General features: G+C 43.7%; 1 protein-coding gene across 9 annotated transcripts in view; it reads left to right on the top strand.

The window, feature by feature from the left end:
- BLNK (B cell linker) overlaps positions 1-19157 on the top strand; it is a 105525-nt gene that overhangs the window by 40448 nt on the left and 45920 nt on the right. For 2 of the 9 annotated variants that reach the window (XM_075423505.1, XM_075423501.1), the window contains exon 1: positions 15182-15426. The exons of the other annotated variants lie outside the window; for them this stretch is intronic. In XM_075423505.1, coding sequence (XP_075279620.1) covers positions 15380-15426 — 47 coding nt within the window. In that variant the 5' untranslated portion in view covers positions 15182-15379. Of the gene's footprint in view, positions 1-15181; positions 15427-19157 lie in introns of those variants that run through there. 9 annotated transcript variants of the gene reach the window in all.

The following is a 19157-nucleotide window of genomic DNA, read 5'->3' as shown; positions in this document are numbered from 1 at the left end:
AAAATCAAAGAAAAAAGTGAGAGGTCACCTTTTTAAGACACGGATCCAAATGACCTGCTTATGTTTGTACACAAAGCCAGAAGCAGAACCAGAACTGGAAGCTGTTGCCCAAATAACAAACTGATCCTTCACCATGATCATATGTTTGGACAGGATCTTCTTCCTTCAGCCTGACAGTTGATGTGCTTTCCTTTTCTGTATTACATGGCTGTACTCAGACCACAGAGAAGAGGTTGTTGTAGTTTCGATTCACTGGTCTTTCTTCCCTTTTAGAAAATCATATTTGGTAGTCAGCAAGTGCTGCACCTGGGACTCAAAACTCAGAAGAAAATAACTTCTGGCTCACTCAAGCAATGAAGTGTGAAGGACTATTAATTTATAATCTCATTTTAGCAGAATTCCACGTCTGCCCCAGCTCAGGTACACATTGGGCAGAAAACAGAGCAGATGTCTTGGCTCATTTTGCTCCAGGTCTCCAAAGTGGAGTCCTCTCCGTTTTTGAAAGAAATACAATATTTCATTTACAGCTTGTTATCCACACATTTATGCTCTCTGCAGGAGAGACTTCATTCTTCTCTCTTCAGACTCGCCTCTGTGAAAACGAGTGAAAACGTAACTTTTGTATAAGCATGCAGCGCTTCATTCATTAGTTCATACGTTTGTGCTGTGATGGCAGGTGGTCTATGCAGCATTTCTAAGATAATGAAGGAAAGTATTAAACCATTTCATTCAGATTTTCTTGAATGCAGAAATGAGAAGAGAATAGGTAAACACTTGAGATAAGACACTAAGCCATGAAAACTGCAGTGCTTAAAAATGAGGTCAGCTAGGCAAAGAAGAGAAGGCTGAGAGGGGACCTTATAAATGCTTATAAATATCTTAAGGGTGGGTGTCAGGAGGATGGGGCCAAATTCTGTTCAGTGGTGCTGAGCGACAGGAACAGGGGCAACAGGCACAAACTGAAGCACAGGAAGTTCCATCTGAACATGAGGAAGAACTTCTTCCCTCTGAGGGTGACGGAGCACTGGAACAGGCTGCCCAGGGAGGTTGTGGAGTCTCCTTCTCTGGAGATATTCAAGACCCGCCTGGACAAGGTCCTGTGCAGCCTGCTGTAGGTGACCCTGCTTCGGCAGGGAGGTTGGACTAGATGACCCACAGAGGTCCCTTCCAACCGCGACCATTCTGTGATTCTGTGATTCTGTGAGCTGCAAGGAGAAGTTAAAGGACTGTGGCAGGAGGGCCTTTTGCAGCTGCAAGCCAGACAGTTGGTGCTGTAGCAACCAGTCACTCGAAACAGCTTCACAAGAGGCTGTTCAGTGCAGCTGGCCTGCCAAAAGATGAAGGGCAGGTGGTAGGAATGCCACAGCAGCCCTTTGTGCAACAGAATTCAAGACCTGATACCCAGCAGCCTGCATAGCTACAGGTGGCAACCCACAGAATGAATAAATTTGCCAAAAATATGTTTCATAAATTCGCCCCAAACCAACACAGAAATTGCATTCAGCATGCAAATAAATACTAGCATTTTCCTCACAACCTCCCTTTCCAAGAGCAATGCCAGTATGAGGAATGTAGAACTACCTTACTAACACCATGGACACTGGCATGATGGTACTTGTGCATATCCACGTGATGGATGGTATTAGCACTCCTTCAACACGTGATTCAGAGCATCATAGAGTCTTTCTGGATAGATCATCTGTAACCACCTAAAACCAGAGAGTCTCATAATGCACATTCATAGGCAACCTCCATGCTAGCTTTCTCTAACTTTCAGGGCTTCAAAGCAGCTGCCCACTTGCAGTGGGTGCAGCGTAGGGACTGAGGAGCTAGCACCAAGCACAGGAGCTGCTCAGCTGCCTGAAGCAGGAAAACCGCACTACTGGATGCTGCACATGGTCTCAAATGCCTCGTCTCAAGGTACAGCTCCTCTACATCTTGTTCCAGAGGCTGCTCAACTATCACCAGCTCTGACATCATGCTCCACCACACAGTGCAAACACAGTTTGACTTTACAGTCTTGATGTTTATTTATAATTCTTAGAAGTAAAATTCAGATATGCTCTGAATTCTTGAAGAAGCAAATTCTTCTCAGTGGTGTCCCCCAGGGGTCAGTACTGGGCCCAGTCTTGTTTAACTTCTTCATCAACGACCTGGATGAAGAGTTAGAATGTACCCTCAGCAAGTTTGCTGATGACACCAAACTGGGAGGTGTGGTAGATACACCAGAAGGCTGTGCTGCCATTCAGCGTGACCTGGATAGGCTGGAAAGCTGGGCAGAGAGGAACCTGATGAGGTTCAACAAAGCCAAATGCAGGATCCTGCACCTGGGGAGGAACAACCTCATGCACCAGTACAGGCTTGGGGCGGACCTGCTGGAGAGCAGCTCTGCGGAGAGGGACCTGGGCGTCCTGGTGGACGACAGGTTAACCATGAGCCAGCAGTGTGCCCTGGCTGCCAAGAAAGCCAATGGGATCCTGGGGTGCATCAAGAAGAGTGTGGCCAGCAGGACGAGGGAGGTTCTCCTTCCCCTCTACACTGCCCTAGTGAGGCCTCATCTAGAGTACTCTGTCCAGTTCTGGGCTCCCCAGTTCAAGAAAGATGAAGAGCTACTGGAGAGAGTCCAGCGGATGGCTACAAGGATGGTGAGGGGACTGGAGCATCTCCCCTACGAGGAGAGGTTGAGGGAACTGGGCTTGTTCAGCCTGAAGAAGAGAAGACTGCGAGGGGACCTTATAAATGCTTACAAATATCTGAAGGGTGGGTGTCAGGAGGATGGGGCCAAGCTCTTTTCAGTGGTGCCCAGTGACAGGACAAGGGGCAATGGGCACAAACTGAAGCACAGGAAGTTCCGTCTGAACATGAGGAAGAACTTCTTCCCTCTGAGGGTGACGGAGCACTGGAACAGGCTGCCCAGGGAGGTTGTGGAGTCTCCTTCTCTGGAGATATTCAAGACCCGCCTGGACAAGGTCCTGTGCAGCCTGCTGTAGGTGACCCTGCTTCAGCAGGGGGGTTGGACTAGATGACCCACAGAGGTCTCTTCCAACCCCTACTATTCTGTGATTCTGTGATTCTGTGCCCAGCAACAGGACAAGGGGCAATGGGCACAAACTGAAGCATAAGAAGTTCCAAGTGAACACAGTGAAGAAGTTATTTATTCTGAGGGTGATGGAGCACTGGAACAGGTTGCCCAGATGGGCTGTGGAGTCTCCTTCTCTGGAGATACTCAAAACCCACCTGGACGAGGTCCTGTGCAGCCTGCTTTAGGTGACCCTGCTTTGGCAGGGGGGTTGGACTAGATGATCCCCAGAGGTCCCTTCCAGCCCCTACCATTCTGTGATTCTGTGATTCAGTGAAGTGTTTTGAGGCCAGACTATGGCCAATCTCTCACCACGCTAACAGCAGTATACGCAGCTTCCCTGAAGCATGTTACAGTTTAGGACTACTCAGATCACCTCTCACAGGTTATTTTATCAGCCTTCTGGAGGTCAGAGGGATGCAAGGACATTCTCCACATTGGGGAGGTAGTTCAGTCTCCCTGCCCAAAGCTGTCTTGGTCTGGGCTGAGACTGCTGTTAAAAATGATAGTGCAAGCCTGCATCCACTTTAAAAAATATTTTATTTTATTCTTCCACAAGCCATGCCTGATTTTTCAAAGTCTGACAAACTCTGTTCCTAATAGTCAAGAGTTCTGAGGGAGAAAAAAAAAGAAAAGAGATTTTACTTATTTTACAGTTCTTATATTAGCTTTCCTGTTTTCCGTTCTCCTCCACCCACTGCCATTGCACATTTTAGGTACTCTCCAATGATATCCTTGACAGAGCATTAAGTATCAGTTTCTTCTTCACAATTCTGGCACTTCAGTTTCCCCAGACACCTGCCACCACAGCTCTGTCATTTCTCCTATTTAGTTCCTCGCTGCCCAGTTTCATGGCTTTTTATTATTTTTCAAAGCTCTCAGAATACAGACAATAGCCTAAAAATATCTTACCATTCCAGTTAATTTGCCTTACCACACATTTCATAAAAATAATCAGATCCTTTTCTAAATCCCTGATCTGGCTGATATAATTAATTACCTTTATCAGTATCTATCTTCCTTATCTCATTCCTCTGACTTCAAGCAATAATATTCTTAAGAAATACAAGGGAATATAAGGTATATCGATGCTGTTACTTTAATGAATAGATAATACAGTTCAAGATCACAGAACTAAAAGTATTGTTTGTATTACTTGAAATGTTAGCAAGAACTTTCAGCTATATGCCTTTTAGATTACTGGTACAAATAATGTTTAGGAAATTATTCATAACTAGGGGGGTTTGTCCACACACAGCCCACAAATAGATAGATTTAATTATACTTGAAAAAAAAATTCAAAAATCAAATGTTTCCTGTCATTATTTTGTCTTTTTTAAAAAATAGACATACAATTCACATGTGCAGTCTTACAGGTATTCTATTCTAGCTAATTCCTTTCCAGGGATTTATTGAAAATTACAGATAAAACCAAAATTTCAGCTATTTCAGAAGCACCATGAAACATGTATGATATACTTCCATCATATTGGTACTTTATTGGTTTTTAGCTTAAAAAAAAAAAAAACAGCTCTAAGAAAACACTGCAAAATCACAAATGTAGCTAATTTCAGATGACAGACCAGAGCCCTAAAAGATTACGTCTTTCCAGCAACACTTTTCTACCATCATCAAGGTAAATATAGTATCAGATCCTCTGCCAACCACAGTGTTGGCCAGGGTCAACCACAAGAACAACCACAGTGTTCTTCAGGGTCAAAGATGTAAATGGTCCAGAATCAGCCTAAGTCAAAACCAACATATCAGTACATGTCTATACCCATCATGCAGAGCCCACAGGATGGAACACCAGGTTCTGAGAAACCCCCACTTTCTGTACAGATTGGAAGTGTTGTTCATTCACAACCAATGCACCAAGAATGTTTTGAAATGTAGCCCCATGGTGTAGCTCCAGCAGATACCTGGGCAGGCTTAGAATCTATTCTATACCAAGCTCAAAATTTTACTCTTTATTATGGCATTTCTTTCTATCCCTATATTCTCAAGTATTGGCTTACTTAAAGTAAAGCGATCCTGGGTCAGATCAAAGGTCTAATTCTCATGACATTCGTGACATTAGTCTGCTTCAGGTGCCTAAGGAAGGTAAGAATGAGCAAGTGGGTGTGTGTGGGTGCCTCCGCATGTGTATGAACAGCACGTCGCTCGCTTAGCTGGTATAACACCCCAGTGGACCATGCTGAAACAAATAAATTTACACTTTGAACTTTGATTCAGGAAAGTGTTGGTGGTATCAGTTCCAGGAACAAGAATAATAATAGAAATCTATAATTCCTTTTTAAGCTCATGATACTTTGAGGAGTCTTTTTTCATAAGAGGGGAAATACTTCTGTGAATAGAATGATGACAGTTAACCTCAAGAAAGGCTTAAGCTTGAAAGAAATCACTACTCTTAAGAAAGAGATACCTTAAAAAACAGTAATTTCCCCCTGGAACACTCTATTGTATCACTATTGTCTTCCTATTTGCTATTGTGGCAATAACAGACAGGACGATTTCAAATGTATAACATAAACCCAGGCAGATCTCTACAACACAGAGAAGGTTTAAGTACCCAGCTCCATGCTGCAGATGTTGGTAAAATCCCCTAGTGTCCAGAAGTGAAAAATCTTGTAAAATTATCACTTATGTATAATATTTCTAAACTACCAGTCAGAAACTCTCTTTAATCCCAAAATCTATTAGACTGTAATTTCCTCAATGCAGTGACCTCCTTCTTATTCTGTATCAGAACAACATATAATGAAAAGGGATAATTATTTATGAATAAGACTACTAAGTGCTACTGCGGTAGAATGAATATTCAAATTTACATACATGCATTTCTTTACATATAGACTTCTATCAAATTGTCTTTCTCTTTCACTTCTCCCCAAACTCCCTTTATATTCTAAATCTGAAGGGATGACCAAAAAAAAGTAGAAACAGTTATTCTGAAACCCAGTGTTTCCTACTAAATGTAGAATTTTTTTTCTCCCAATATACTCTGAGAGTAGAAGGATGAAGGCTCTTATGACCATAGACTTACGAAATGACTCTTATAAATGCTGTACTACAGCAATAAATGCTTCAAAATAGGATACATAAAAATAATTACTCACTGTGATATAATGTGGCACTCCTATTCATCTGCTACAGTTTTGTAGTCTTAATGCAATTAAAGTTACCAATGGTGTAAATATAATATTTGCAATAATTCACAAAATTCTGTTGTCTTAGACAACAGAAAAATTTCACGGCTATAGTTACAAGTCTAATTTAAAAAGCAGGACACTACTATTTGAAATCATTCCATGAAACTCTTTAAGTCATTTCACAGCCATATAGCACCTTTGGTCATAAAATGTTACCATGTTATTATTTCAAATCGTAATGTACTACTCTTTTATTAATAAGATAATAATTTCTTTCTTTAGAAAGTCCTCCATCTCCTTGATCACTTCAGTGTCTTTTTTTGAAGGCAATATTTCAAATCCACTGTGCTTCTGGGTAAGAAGGACTTTGGGAACATTTTCTGTTCAGTGACATTTCTGCTCCCAGAACAGAGTGCTAGGCAATTCCAGTTATCCAAGAAACAGAAGAGAGCAGTCTTGAGAAGATGGAAACATGAGAAAACAGAACAGACTACAGACAAAAGCATTTTTCCTGTTCCTAAGCAGGAACAGGAAAATACTCAGACAGCAATTGTTATGGTCACTGAAGCAGTGCAGATTACCAGGTTGCACAGGGGAAAAGACGCACCAACCATTTTCCTTGGCTGTATGTATTACAGATCAGTGCAAGAAAGAATTGGTTTAAAAACTATTGGATTTTCAGTATTTTCCAGGTACTGCAGGCATAGTGATATGTGCAAACAGTATCAGCGCTCTACAAAACACCCTCACTTTCAGATATCCCTTTCATTTTGAAATTTAAAAACTTTGTGCAACCTTTTCTCTGTGTGAGCATACACAGCGATTTTGTCAGCCAGGACACAAACATATCTAGACCATTAACTATATATGTCTGAATTCTGACTGATGCTCAGTAGGCACACGCAGAAAGGAAGGACACGAAACAATTCTTCTCCCCCATCGTCCTCCGCCCCGTGCAAGTCTCATTCTCAGTGCCAGGGCCAAATAACCCCCTCTGCTAAGCATTCCAATGGAGGCCTCTTGGGGACCCTCCAGGGTAAGTCCACACCCCAGACAGGAGGGCGGGCAGGGAAGCAAACTTGTCCAACATTTAATCCAGTTGCAGCAAGAGATGAGGAAGGAGAGCAGGGCATACAAGCCCTGGAGAAAAGTCAGAAACGAGGGTAGCTTGCCAGCCTGCAAAAAAGCCCATGCCACTACGCCCTCCCTTCCGTGTTTGGGATCTGAGCTAGATTAAAGCTGGCCAGTTACAAGTATCTCCATTGTAGTCGCTCTTGACTGCTGGAAGGGGATAAGATTTGCAGACCAAGCAGCAGCACTATTCTTCAGAGTCACTGTAGCTGTCAGTTGGCTCCAACACAGGTCACTGCCTCCAAGGCAATCTGACCTCAAACACTTTCAATTTAACATCAAATAATTAGTCTGTCTGAGGGAGCAAATTTTGTGTTTCTGTGTGCATGTGGAACAGATGACAGTAAAACTGAAAAGCAGAAGTGCAGCTTTTTTCAGAGTGGGTTTGTCCCCAGAGAAATAAAACACATTTTCTCCGCAGGTGCTAAAATGAGTTTGCTCAGAAGCCCCTTCATGAGAAAATCCTACTAGATTTACTGTTTTGACATCTTTGCCTACCTTGCAGTACACGCCTACACGTACGGCCCATTTCCTCCACTGAGCCTAAAGACAAACCCAAATCCCATTCAAGTAAATTTAGAGTTGCATTTTCAAATGCATCTCCTGGTACTATTACTATGTGAACAACTTTGAATATGTCATTTAGTATCCAAAGTGCTAACAGATTAAAGCTTTAAGATTTCTAGGACAGTTGCTAGGAGTCTTCCAAAATGAACACTGTGGCATTGAGCCATTCTTTGACTCACAGTGAGGAGACTAAAACTTCTGAAAATTAGTATTATTTAAAAACACTTGAGACAGAAAAGTGCCTTCCTCTCATCTGCTAAGACACAACTAAATGCCCACATGTAACTTTCCCTGTACAAGTAGTCTTTTCTAGTTTAAAACAACTTACATGCACCCTGGAAATGGAAAATATCCATTCAAATAGACTAGTTATTGAGAGTCTGAGAGAAATGCTTGGAAAAAAAGAGATTTATTATTTTAATCATGAAGCAGTAGTGTTTCACCTGTTTATAGCAATCAGTAAGTAGCAAATACAGAGAATGCTATGAGAAATCATGTTCCATAAACTCATGGTTTCCAAATAGCATCTATGGGACACTGAATGGTAAGTTAAGTAGGCAGTGTATCAACCGAAATAGAAATCAAGGGGAAACAAAACTATATCTAAATCGACATAGTTTTAAACAATAGAGTTTGAGTGCTTTTTTGGCCTGGTACCAAGTCCCACAAATTTGCATTCAGACCCATGTGATCAAGCACAAAACCCTCCCGGGCAGCATGTGACAGTCTAGTGCTAACCCTCCATTTCCCCTACGCTCTTCATCCCCACAGCATACTGCTGGCATGTCTTCCTATAGATATTCTGAAAGCAGAGGAGATCAAATATCTACAAAATACATCAAAACAGCAGAACTTTAGGAAAAAATCAAGCCTACAGCATGGCTATAGATTCCAGATTCAGGTGGTATGAATTTGGGCTGTTTTCCCATTCAGATGTAGGTGGTATCAGTTCAGGCTATCTTCACTAAACTTCCACAGCCTTGAAAAACAGAACTGTAGCAATCATTTAGTGACTTTCACGTGAACGCAGACTGATCAAGCCTCAGATTCCTGCTGCTGACCAGCTACATTTACATTCACATTATACTGCATCCACGGTTGGAACTCTCACCTTTAGTGCTATCCCAGTAGCAGCACGAAATCAGAGCTCAAGCAATAGACTCAAATTTTAAATAGAGACCTTTACGTATGAATACTCTCTTTGAAGCAATTACCAGAGTCTGAGAGAGATTTAAGACAGCATGTAGATATAGGCAGGGAGAAGTACCTCTGAGCTAGGTGAAACGCTATGACCTCAAGACAGTAAAATCAGACAGATATTTTGAAGTGAATTTTCAATCATTTTACATATTGCTCAGGAGAGCTTACATTGCTGCTTTTTTGTCAGGACTTCCTGAAGGAAAAGCCAAGCAAAAGTTCACGAAGCTGTCTTTTAAAGAGTAAAATGTGCAACATCTTGTGGTTCCCCACATTGCCCAGAAGTGGGAAAGGCAAAATGAGCAAATATACTAGCTACTCGGCAAGAGAGGTTGTACATGAAACCTATCTGAACGATTCTTTCCTACAAAGAACAGTTGCGTCCTTGACTCCTGAGTACTTGTAAGAAAAAATTTTGGCACTGTCTTCTCTATTAATGTTGGAGATACAAATTTACTAATTGAGAAGGAGTTAAGAAATAGGTTTTCTAGCATGATTGAGAGAAAAAGTAAGTCTTCTATGATCATGTTATGCATAAAATTGAAATCTAGTTATCAAACCAATTGCTTACTTCAGATCAGGTTTCTCAGCTGTTTTATGTACATTGAAGGCACTAGACTGTATCTACAAGCATTAATGTAATCTGTAAAAAATAGCTTCCTCTTGAAAGTCATGCATAGTTCATTGAGATCCGTTGATGCAGCACTGTCTCCTCAAAGCATTAAAAATAAAAATAAACATTAAAAAGGTTTACTGTAAACTGATGTTTTAAACTAATCTATTTGCAGTTCTTTTTATTCACCTTCTCATTGCTAAATTTTTATGCTACATGATACAGCTTACAGTTCTCTGCTTTTTCTTTCAACTATGGGAAATTCTAGAAGTTCAGAAACTGCAACTGAGAGCCAAGGCTGTATCTATACACTGACTTGGATTTTTCACACTCTCTGCTGCAGCTTCATTGTCCATCTCTCCCATGTGCCACAGCTCCTGCCTAGGACACATTGTTAGGGTTTCTCGTCATGCAGAGGAGGTTGCATCACTGAGCCTCACCCCATTATACAGTCAGGATGTGGCTTCGGCTGCAAACCCAGATTAGGAACTCAAACAGGCCCCTAGGTTCCCTACACTAAACATAGTCATAATCTGTAATCCGTATTAAGACAATGACATGAATGGTCTCCACAAAATGTGTTAGCATCAAAGGTTATGAATTTAAAAGGAAGATATGTACAGTTGATATTTCATATAATATTTAACATTGTAATATTAGTGAGATTAGAAGTTTAAGCAGGAATCCCTAGCAAACCCAAAATCATCATACAAACTGTACTGGAAGGTACTAAACTAGAGAACATTAATTTCAGCGGAAATCAGAAAAAGCAGTCATCAAAGGAGTCAGAGAAAAACCTTCAGCCAAGAAAAACCATCAGTCTTTTCAGTGATACCAGTCATACTCTGTATTTTGCCTAATGTTTTCTCTGCTGAGATTGGCTCTGTATGAAGATGCCTGTTCTGATCTAGGAACACCACTTACCGTGGACTGAAATGCTTCAGACAAGTCTTCTGGTCCCTTGTTTCTGTGCGACAGGGGTTCTCTATCTACTCAAAAAAAAAAGCAAAGTCAAACCGTAAATGACCTTAACAATAGGGTATAGAAAACTGGAACCCTGGTCAAACAGGAGATAGCTGGCAATTCACAGCAATTTTCGACCAAATGAAGGTAGGATACTCACAGTCTCAGACAGAATTTGTTCCACCAAGTCTAGTTTTGACCATGACTTGATGACCTCACAGCTCTTAAATAGAAAACAGAACACGCCGCCAGAGTGAGGCAGCATGTACAAGGAATGAGCTGGCGGGAAACAAATAGCAGAGAGGGTGAAAAACAATTTTAGCTTCCGAACATACAGCATAGAGAAGTTGCTTTTAAAAATCTTTTTATTTACGAGCATAAAAGGAGAATTACACAGCCATATTGGGAGAGGATCAGAGAAACAAACACAGACTAAGCCACAACACTTGCAGTGATGAGGAAATGATGTTGCAAGAGTTATATTTAGAAAATCTGTCCAAGCATTTAGAAGGTCTTTTCTAAAATTTCAATGGCATTTTGAGCATCAAAAATAAAAATAAAAATGCATGCATATTCTGTGAACCATTCTGCCAAAGGAATTTACTGGCAAATCCAGCATTACCTGTGTTAAGTAATGGTGTCAGGAATTTATCCTGTATCTTTTGTAGCTGTACACAGGAAAATAAAGTTACTGGCTATCTACATCATCACAAACATGGCAGAGTCCATGTGAATGTGGGTTTTTAAAGCTTTGGATAAGAAAATACCATTTAGGTAAAGCACTTGAATGATGATGCTCCAGAAAAGCAGTACTGTGGGAACACCTCTGCAAAAGGCCTCATCCAACACATCAAGATATATTCTCCTGGGACAACTTTATGCCCCACACCCCTCAGACCTGTTCCTCACCTCAGCTGGGCAGTGCAGGCTGGTCCAGGCTGCCAGGCCACGTCTCAGCGGGCAGCAACACTTGCAGGCTGGTGGTTATGTCTCTCCCACTGTCTCCACTGGCCCTAGCTGTGGCATCCCTCGAAACTAACCCCTCTCTGCCAAGAACGGCACTCGTGGCTGAGGAGGAGGGATTTCACATTAACCATCACTATGGTCAAGATGCCACCCATATGGTGAAACAAATCCCAGTTCCTCTTTGGCATTCTCCAAATGAGCCTACTTGGTCAAAGAGGGACAGTTGCTGGGGCTACAACCACAAAAATAGTATGACATTATGCTTGCTGCGTGGTTCAAAACTGCCACCGCCTCAGACCCTCCCGGGTCTCCTGAAGAGGAAGGCAGGGTGTTTCCTAGAACAGGTGCTACTGAAGCCCTGGCCCCCCTCCAGCCAGTGCCCCCAGAGACATGGATTTGGGGTGATGAGTAACGCTGGAGAGATGAAGGAACTGCTGCTGCTCGCCTGCCCTGTCCCTGATGCAAGTCTGCAGGGCCCCCCTTGACAGCTGCCCACTGGGGTTTGCTCCTCTCTGCATGGACTATACAAAAACCTTCTTGACCACAAACAGGATCAGTCCCAACATGGGCCAGAAGTTTGGTCTCTGGGCAAAAGAAGAGGCCTAGGGCTGTTTGGAGGAGATTGGGTGTGTTCTTTATTTAGGGTTTTTCTCTAGTGGTTGTCCTACCTTGAAGCACCCAAGCAAGCTTTCTCAACACCAGGGTAGATGGGCAGATAGGCTGATTTGGAGGCAGACCAGAAAGAGCTAGGCAGGCTGTAGTCATTTCCTGGTGAGGTGACACTGTTTAGATCCAGATGGTTTTGATGCACATACACATTTTAAATGGGGAATGGGAGGAATTTCACTGTAACTAGAAAGGCTTCGTTTGACATTTGGGGGAGAGTGGCTTCCTTCTCTTAATTTCAGGACTTTGCCTGCACCTGACTCTCCATTGGTTTCCCAGGAACAGCATATGCTAAGGTGGCCAGGAGAAACCACTCTCGCAGATGCCTTGGGTTTAAGATAACTGTGGGATACTGGGTCCTGTATGTGCTTTTGGGAGGAGGAAGGGTCTAAATTATTCTTTGCCCATGTTCTGCATGAGCAAAGAGAGCCAGTGTAGGCCACATCCCCTGATAATAGTGACTTCTGCTAATTCTAGGCCAGGACTCTTTTCTCCCCAAGAAAAAATCCCAGCGTCCGTATGTCTTGGTAGGAGTGGATATAAAGGAAAGTAAGATAGGTCCTGTGTAAGCATTCAGAGGACGAGGGCTGTGAGGACAAGCATTTACCTCTTTACCCTGTACTGCTTTCCAGACAGGTAAAAACAAGCCCTGATGGAGTAATAGGTAAGGGTTTGGGTTTATTTGGCTACCAGCTGCCTTTAGATATTACGGTGAAGCAGGGCTGCATGCTGGGCCATGTATGTGCATAGAAGAAGCAAGTAGGCTGAGGTATGACCAGTGGACAGGCCCCACAGCAGATACCTGCCACAGAATCTCATGAACAAGTCTTGTGCAATGGAGACTTTCTTCAGAGTAACTCCTTGGCAGCAGTACCAGTCTCCGCAGTCACACACCCTATTCCTCCCACCCCGTGCTGCACCCTCACAAACATCCACATCAAAGCAAGGCACCGATGCAGTTAAAACCCCCTTTACTGTGACTTTTTGCTAGATTGTTTGTAGTGGACTCCTTCCCCAGTCCGCTGCACAGCACAGCTACACAAGCGCACAGCACAGCTACACAAGCACACAGCAGATCAGAGAGATGAGAGATCCTACGTGAGCTGCACTGTCACCTAGCCCTGAGCACAGGGGACTTGGGGACCGCCCTGACAGCGCTGCGAGGACAGGCATGAAAGGCCTCTGCACCGGGCACTGCAGAGCATTAAAACTAAGCCTGCAGACTGTTGAGTCAGGAAGAACCAAGGCGAAACCGGTACGGCAGTGCAAATGACAGGCTGCCACCAGAGATCGCAAAGCGAAACAGTCTGGGATTTCTGCGACAGGTGAGCGGCAGTTGTTGTCTAAGAGCAATCACTGCATCAGCCTACGGAGCAAATCCTGTATTCTGACATATGTTTAGACATAGCAGGAAGATTATATTAGCAAAAAGTAAAGCGACACTGCAATATGTTTATACCCACTTCATACTGCTAAGGTGTTAACTTCAAACAATTCAAAATTAATTTCATTTTCAAAATAACTTTCAGGGAGTAAACTTGCAAAGGTGTCCAGTTCACAACCAGGTACAATGCAGGGTGGAATTCCAGAGATCTGTGTAGTAAACAACATTCAACATTCTTATGTTATTCCTTACATTCTATAAACTTTATAGGATACTCCAAAAAGGGCAATTTGTTTACTATGGGCCCCCCCTAGAGAAATACTGTATGCAAATATCCAGTGATATCCATGCTGAAAGCTCAAAGACCAAAACCTTCAGCCATGCCAAGATCAGAGCAATACTGTTATCAAAACCACAAATCTCGTGGCAGGCTGTTTCCCCACAGCAATGTGCATTAACCAGGAAAGTCCGTTTTGCCGCTACATTTTCACAAGAAAAAACTACAGTCAGTACAACCTGAGGAGGAGACCCATCCATGTGAAAATCTAGCCTAAGTGGCGTGAGAATCTCCCCAAGAAATATCTTTGTGTGTCCTTGAAACATGTTGCACTTGTCAAAACATATTAGCATGATGCAGATGTACATTTTTAAAAAAAAGAAGAGTAGGTTTCCTGCCTAGGGCAGCTGTAGCTTATAAACTAAGCTGTGGACAGGCCAAAGATACAGGAAGAGAGCAACCAGAGTCCTCCTCCAAAGGTGCAGAAGTTAATCAGCACTTCAGGATGAAGGCTGAACACGGGTAGCTGCTTATGTTGCCCCTCAGAAACAACCAGCTGCCTAGATCAAGACCAAGCAAAAAAATCCCAGGCTGAGAGGTGTCAGAGCCATTGAACACAGCCCAGCTGCCTGCATCTTGGGCAGGAATGGCCTCTGCTTGTGCCCCTGGAAGGATCTGGGTTTGCTCCTGCCTTAGTTTAAGAAACAGAGCGAGGAAATGTTTTTTTCCTGACAGCGATATGCAAAAGGATGGGGATAACAGGGTGATTTTCTCTGGGAACGGGAAACTTCCAGGGCAGCACGTCGCTACCTGGCACATCTTCACCGGGAAGCGCAGAGGAGCGGGGAGCAGAGGGAGCCAAGCACCTGCCCCGGTCGCCGCAGCCCACAGAGCCACCCGGGGTTGGGCACAGCTGAGGGCGGGCGGCCTGGCCCTGCCACGGCCCCCGGAGCTCCCCCAGATCGACACCGCCAGCTCACCTCTCTCCGAGGCCCAGCCGGCGCTTCCCTAAGGCACCCCGAGGGGGCTACAGGCAGGAGCGGGTCAGCGAGGCCTCGCCTTGCCCGCTGCCACGGTTCCACCTCGGCCGCCGGTTCCGCAGCCACCTGTGCGCGCCGCCGGACGGGGCGGGGGCGGGCGGCGGGGCCGGGCCGGGCCGGGCGCCCCGAGCACCGGGTCCCTCCTCCGCGAGCGCCCGCGGGTGGGACAGGGAGAGGCTCCGGCAGCGGCCGCGATTTAACCCCGCGGAGCGTTTACTGCCGGAGAGGTTTCCGCCGCGCCCCGGTCCGCGGCACCGGGCGGGAGCCGAGCCCAGCCCGGCAGGAGGAAGCAGCGGCAGGTGCCGGTGGGAACGGGCGCGGCGGGTCCCGGCGCAGCGCGGAGCATGGAGAGGCTGAACAAGCTGGCCGTGCCGGCCGGGGAGAAGTTCAGGTAGGGCCGGTCTCGGTCTCCTCGGTTCTCGGTCTCGTCCGCGGTGGGCAGCGGGGCGGCGCGGGGGCTCTCCCGGGGGGCGGGCGGGGAGGGGTGACCGGGAGCCGCCTTCCGCGCCGGGCTCGGGGGCCGCGGCGGGCTGGGGGGCACCGAGAGGCTCCGAGGCACGGGGAAGTTGGCGGAAGTTTTGGAGTAAATCCACGTTAATTGCCGGTGGCCGGGGCGGCCCGGCGAGGTGCGGGAGGTAAGCGCAGGTCGGGAGCGATTAACTGGGCACGGGTTTCAAAGCAGAATGCGCGTCTGCTTCACCCCCAGTGAAAAGAAGAATCTTTTTTTGAGTGTTTGTTTTCAAAACTTAAAAAAACATAGTCTTTGCCTCACTCATATGTATGAGCCTTATGCAAATCAGAAGAACTGAAGGAGTTGCTTAATGGTTTAATCAGTGTCCTATGAAAATGGCTTTTGCAGTTCAATTCTGTAACATTTCCTAATCTTCGAAAGAACTGGTGAATAGGGGGAACTGGAAAACGGGAAATGTTCCTGAGCGAAGGAGAACAAAGTTAAATACAGGGTTTGAGAGGGAAAAAAGCAGAAGCTGACCACGACTGAAGTATTTTTAGTGTGACTCGATTGGAGTGTTGGTGGAGTTGGCATCTCAAGGCTCTTTCATTGTGACTTTTTTTTTCCTGAATAGTTAAAAGAAGTCCTGTTTCAGATTCAAGTAGCATAGAAACTTTTTTTTCCCCTGAAAAATAAGCACGAAACACTGAAAAATATTTTTTCCTAGAATATACCATACTTAAGCACTCAATACTAATTTATAAGTCATTCTCAAGTCTCTGTCCCTCTCCCCAGAAGCCTTCATGCAAATCGGAACAACCCCTTTTGTAAAGCTGATCTTGATGGAATGGCATTTCTTGATATCTAAGCTTTCCATACTGTTGAAATACAGGCGGGGGGGGGGGGGGCAGTGTGTGCAGTTGAAGAGCTGCCATGACCATTATATTCCTCAGCTAGGCACACCTAATGTAAGCCTAGCAGACTGCATCCCACAGCCCAGGCAACACATCTGTGGAAGGCTCAACGGACAGGGGAAAGGACACAGTGAATTTCCTCGTTGTCTGCAGTTGATCACCTTAAATAGTCTAAATGGTGTTGGGTCTCAATGTTGGTCTGAACTAGCTATCTCAAGATAATAAGCTGAGTGATACTGTGGAAAGCTTGATGCCATCAAGACGGTTACTGATACATAAAGAAATAAAACACATACTCTCTGCTGTGATAAAATTGTACCCAGGATGCATCTTCTGCATGTTTGCAAACGATTAAAGCAGGATTACTTTCAAGTATGCAGAGGGGTGTCTCCATGTGAGGGTTATAATGCTCCACAGCTGGTCTGTGAACTGATTCAAAAGCCCTAAGCCAGAAAGGCAGCCACCACACCCCTGCTGCTTCTTTACACTGGCTGACACTCTTCACCTTGTCCAAAGCTTTAATATTGTTGTAAAATAAGGAAGAGGAGGAGGTAGTTCTGCTGTCCTGTATTATCTTTAAGTATTAAAAGCTACTTTTTCTCTCCGCCTCACAGCCACTTCACCCTAGTTGGGCGAGGAAGGCAGGAACATGCATTTCTCAAACATGTGAGTGTTCTCACTATACGCAGTGGAAGTACATGGATGCTTTGATTTGAGCACGTCAAAATACCTCCTTAGACAGAAAGCTGAGTACTTGGCTACATGGGCTTACTACAGTATCAGGTATTTAAATACTTATGGCAGAACTTTCCATGAGTACATATTCATAAAATAAATTTAGCAGAGATGTGCAAACTGGTGGTTGGACTTGATGATCTTAGAGGTCTTTTCCAACCTTAATGATTCCATGATAGGAAGGGATCAGCATAACATGGTGGCAGCCATTTCTTCCTTCTTTAAAACAGCCAAATACCCTCTTGCACTACCTGACTTGTTGACAGTGCAGCTGACTTCATAATATAGCCTCCTGTCTGCATGGAAGGCACATAGATGGTTCAGAGCTTGTACTGAATGTTACATGAACTGAATAGTAACTTTAAAAACCTACCGTCTTCCATATGGCAAGATGCAATGCCAAGAAATATTCCTACCAAACATAGTTTCAAGTGGTGTAATTATGGTTCACGTTTTTCTAAAGAGAGCTTTTTTAAAATTTCTGCTTTATAGCAGCAGAAATTAAAAGTAGCATTGCTGTTGAGTCAGTGTCTGAGAGTAGAGCTTTTGATTTTTTTAAATGTAGACCTGAAAAACTAGATATTATGTGGTTTTGCTAAGCTCATCTGTTCTGTGTGGGTATATTTGAGCCTCCCAGACCTACCTTTTTGTTGCTTTAGCAAATCTTATGTCAGATCTGAATTCTTAACATACTCCATTCATTTGTTTATTGCAACAATAAGAACTGTAAGTGTTCTTATGTGCCTCTAACTACCATGTTGTGGTATGGATGTTGTTTGCAGTTAAGTCACTCAACTTTAATATCAGTTGGATAGGAATGCTGGAACTTCATGGAATTCCAGTATTATTTTTATATAGTGTTTGTTACAAGGTATGCACAATATTATACAAGTATTCTGTCAGAGTGCATTGTGTGTTCTAGCTGCTTCCCTATAGTCAGGAAAAATGAAGTCCAAGGCTTGGGTTTTTTTATCATTAGGTAATTTAATTTATGTGGTGGATACAAATTATTTGGTACTTTGAGTGGTTTTTCTAAAGTGTGGAATGAATACATGAGAAATAGCCGTGCTGCCATGGCAGACTCTAGTGTGCCTTGATTTCAGCCTGAACCTCAGAAAAAAAGTTTATGCTGCAGACAAATGTATGCATAAATAGATGCACTGGTAATCAGGGATGATAGGTAGCAAAGGTAATGGGAAGTTGGCAACTCAAAAGACACAGCACCAAACTTGCAGAGTCTTTTGTGGTTCAACTTTCTTAGACTATGAGTCTGTGATTCCTGGTCTTTAAATAGTTTCTAGCTGCTATATATGATTCTGTTATAGCATCTCTTCAGACTTGCTGCATTTTTTTATTATGACTACAAACCTTAATAATGACCCTCTGCTCATAGCTGTCTTCAGCTGTGTATCACAAAGTCCTTTTCAAAGGCATCATTACCATCACCACTGCAGTGACAGGCAAACCATGGCACGAACCAGAAGTGTACCACATGCTTTCCCTTGCCTAAGGTCATGCAGCCAACAGCTTCCAGACTGCAAACAGCCTTTTCCAAGAGCATAGTTTCATGTTCATTTCAGACGGCTTCGTTAATTTGCAGCAGTTCTTCCCCCCAAAAAAACCCTTAAAATTACTATCTCCAACCATAACTGCCAAAGAAAAGCAAGTGGAAAAAAAGCAACTGACTTTTTTTTTTTTTCTCCTTGGGTCGGATAAGCGTGTCAATTTATTTGCAATATTTTGTTTTAACATCCTTTGCTAAACAGGATTTAAATCTGAATTCTGTTAAAATCAAGAGGAGTTTCCTTAAGGCATTTCTTTAGGGCCTGAATGTCTGTTAGTTGTCTATCAAATTTGAAGGTATTTATGGTCTTCACTAATTTTCTACTGATACAGATAGCTTGCCTGTAACTTCTAGGTCTTGTCTTTACCAGAGGATTTTCTGGTACCGTTTCCTCTTGAAAGTGTATAAGCAAAAACTGAATTTGTTTGATACTTAACTGTAAACTGATACCTTTTATG

This window comes from Opisthocomus hoazin, chromosome 6 (genome assembly GCF_030867145.1).
Source record: "Opisthocomus hoazin isolate bOpiHoa1 chromosome 6, bOpiHoa1.hap1, whole genome shotgun sequence".
NCBI classification, from domain to species: Eukaryota; Metazoa; Chordata; class Aves; order Opisthocomiformes; family Opisthocomidae; genus Opisthocomus; species Opisthocomus hoazin.
This window is presented reverse-complemented; position numbering and strand designations above follow the sequence as displayed.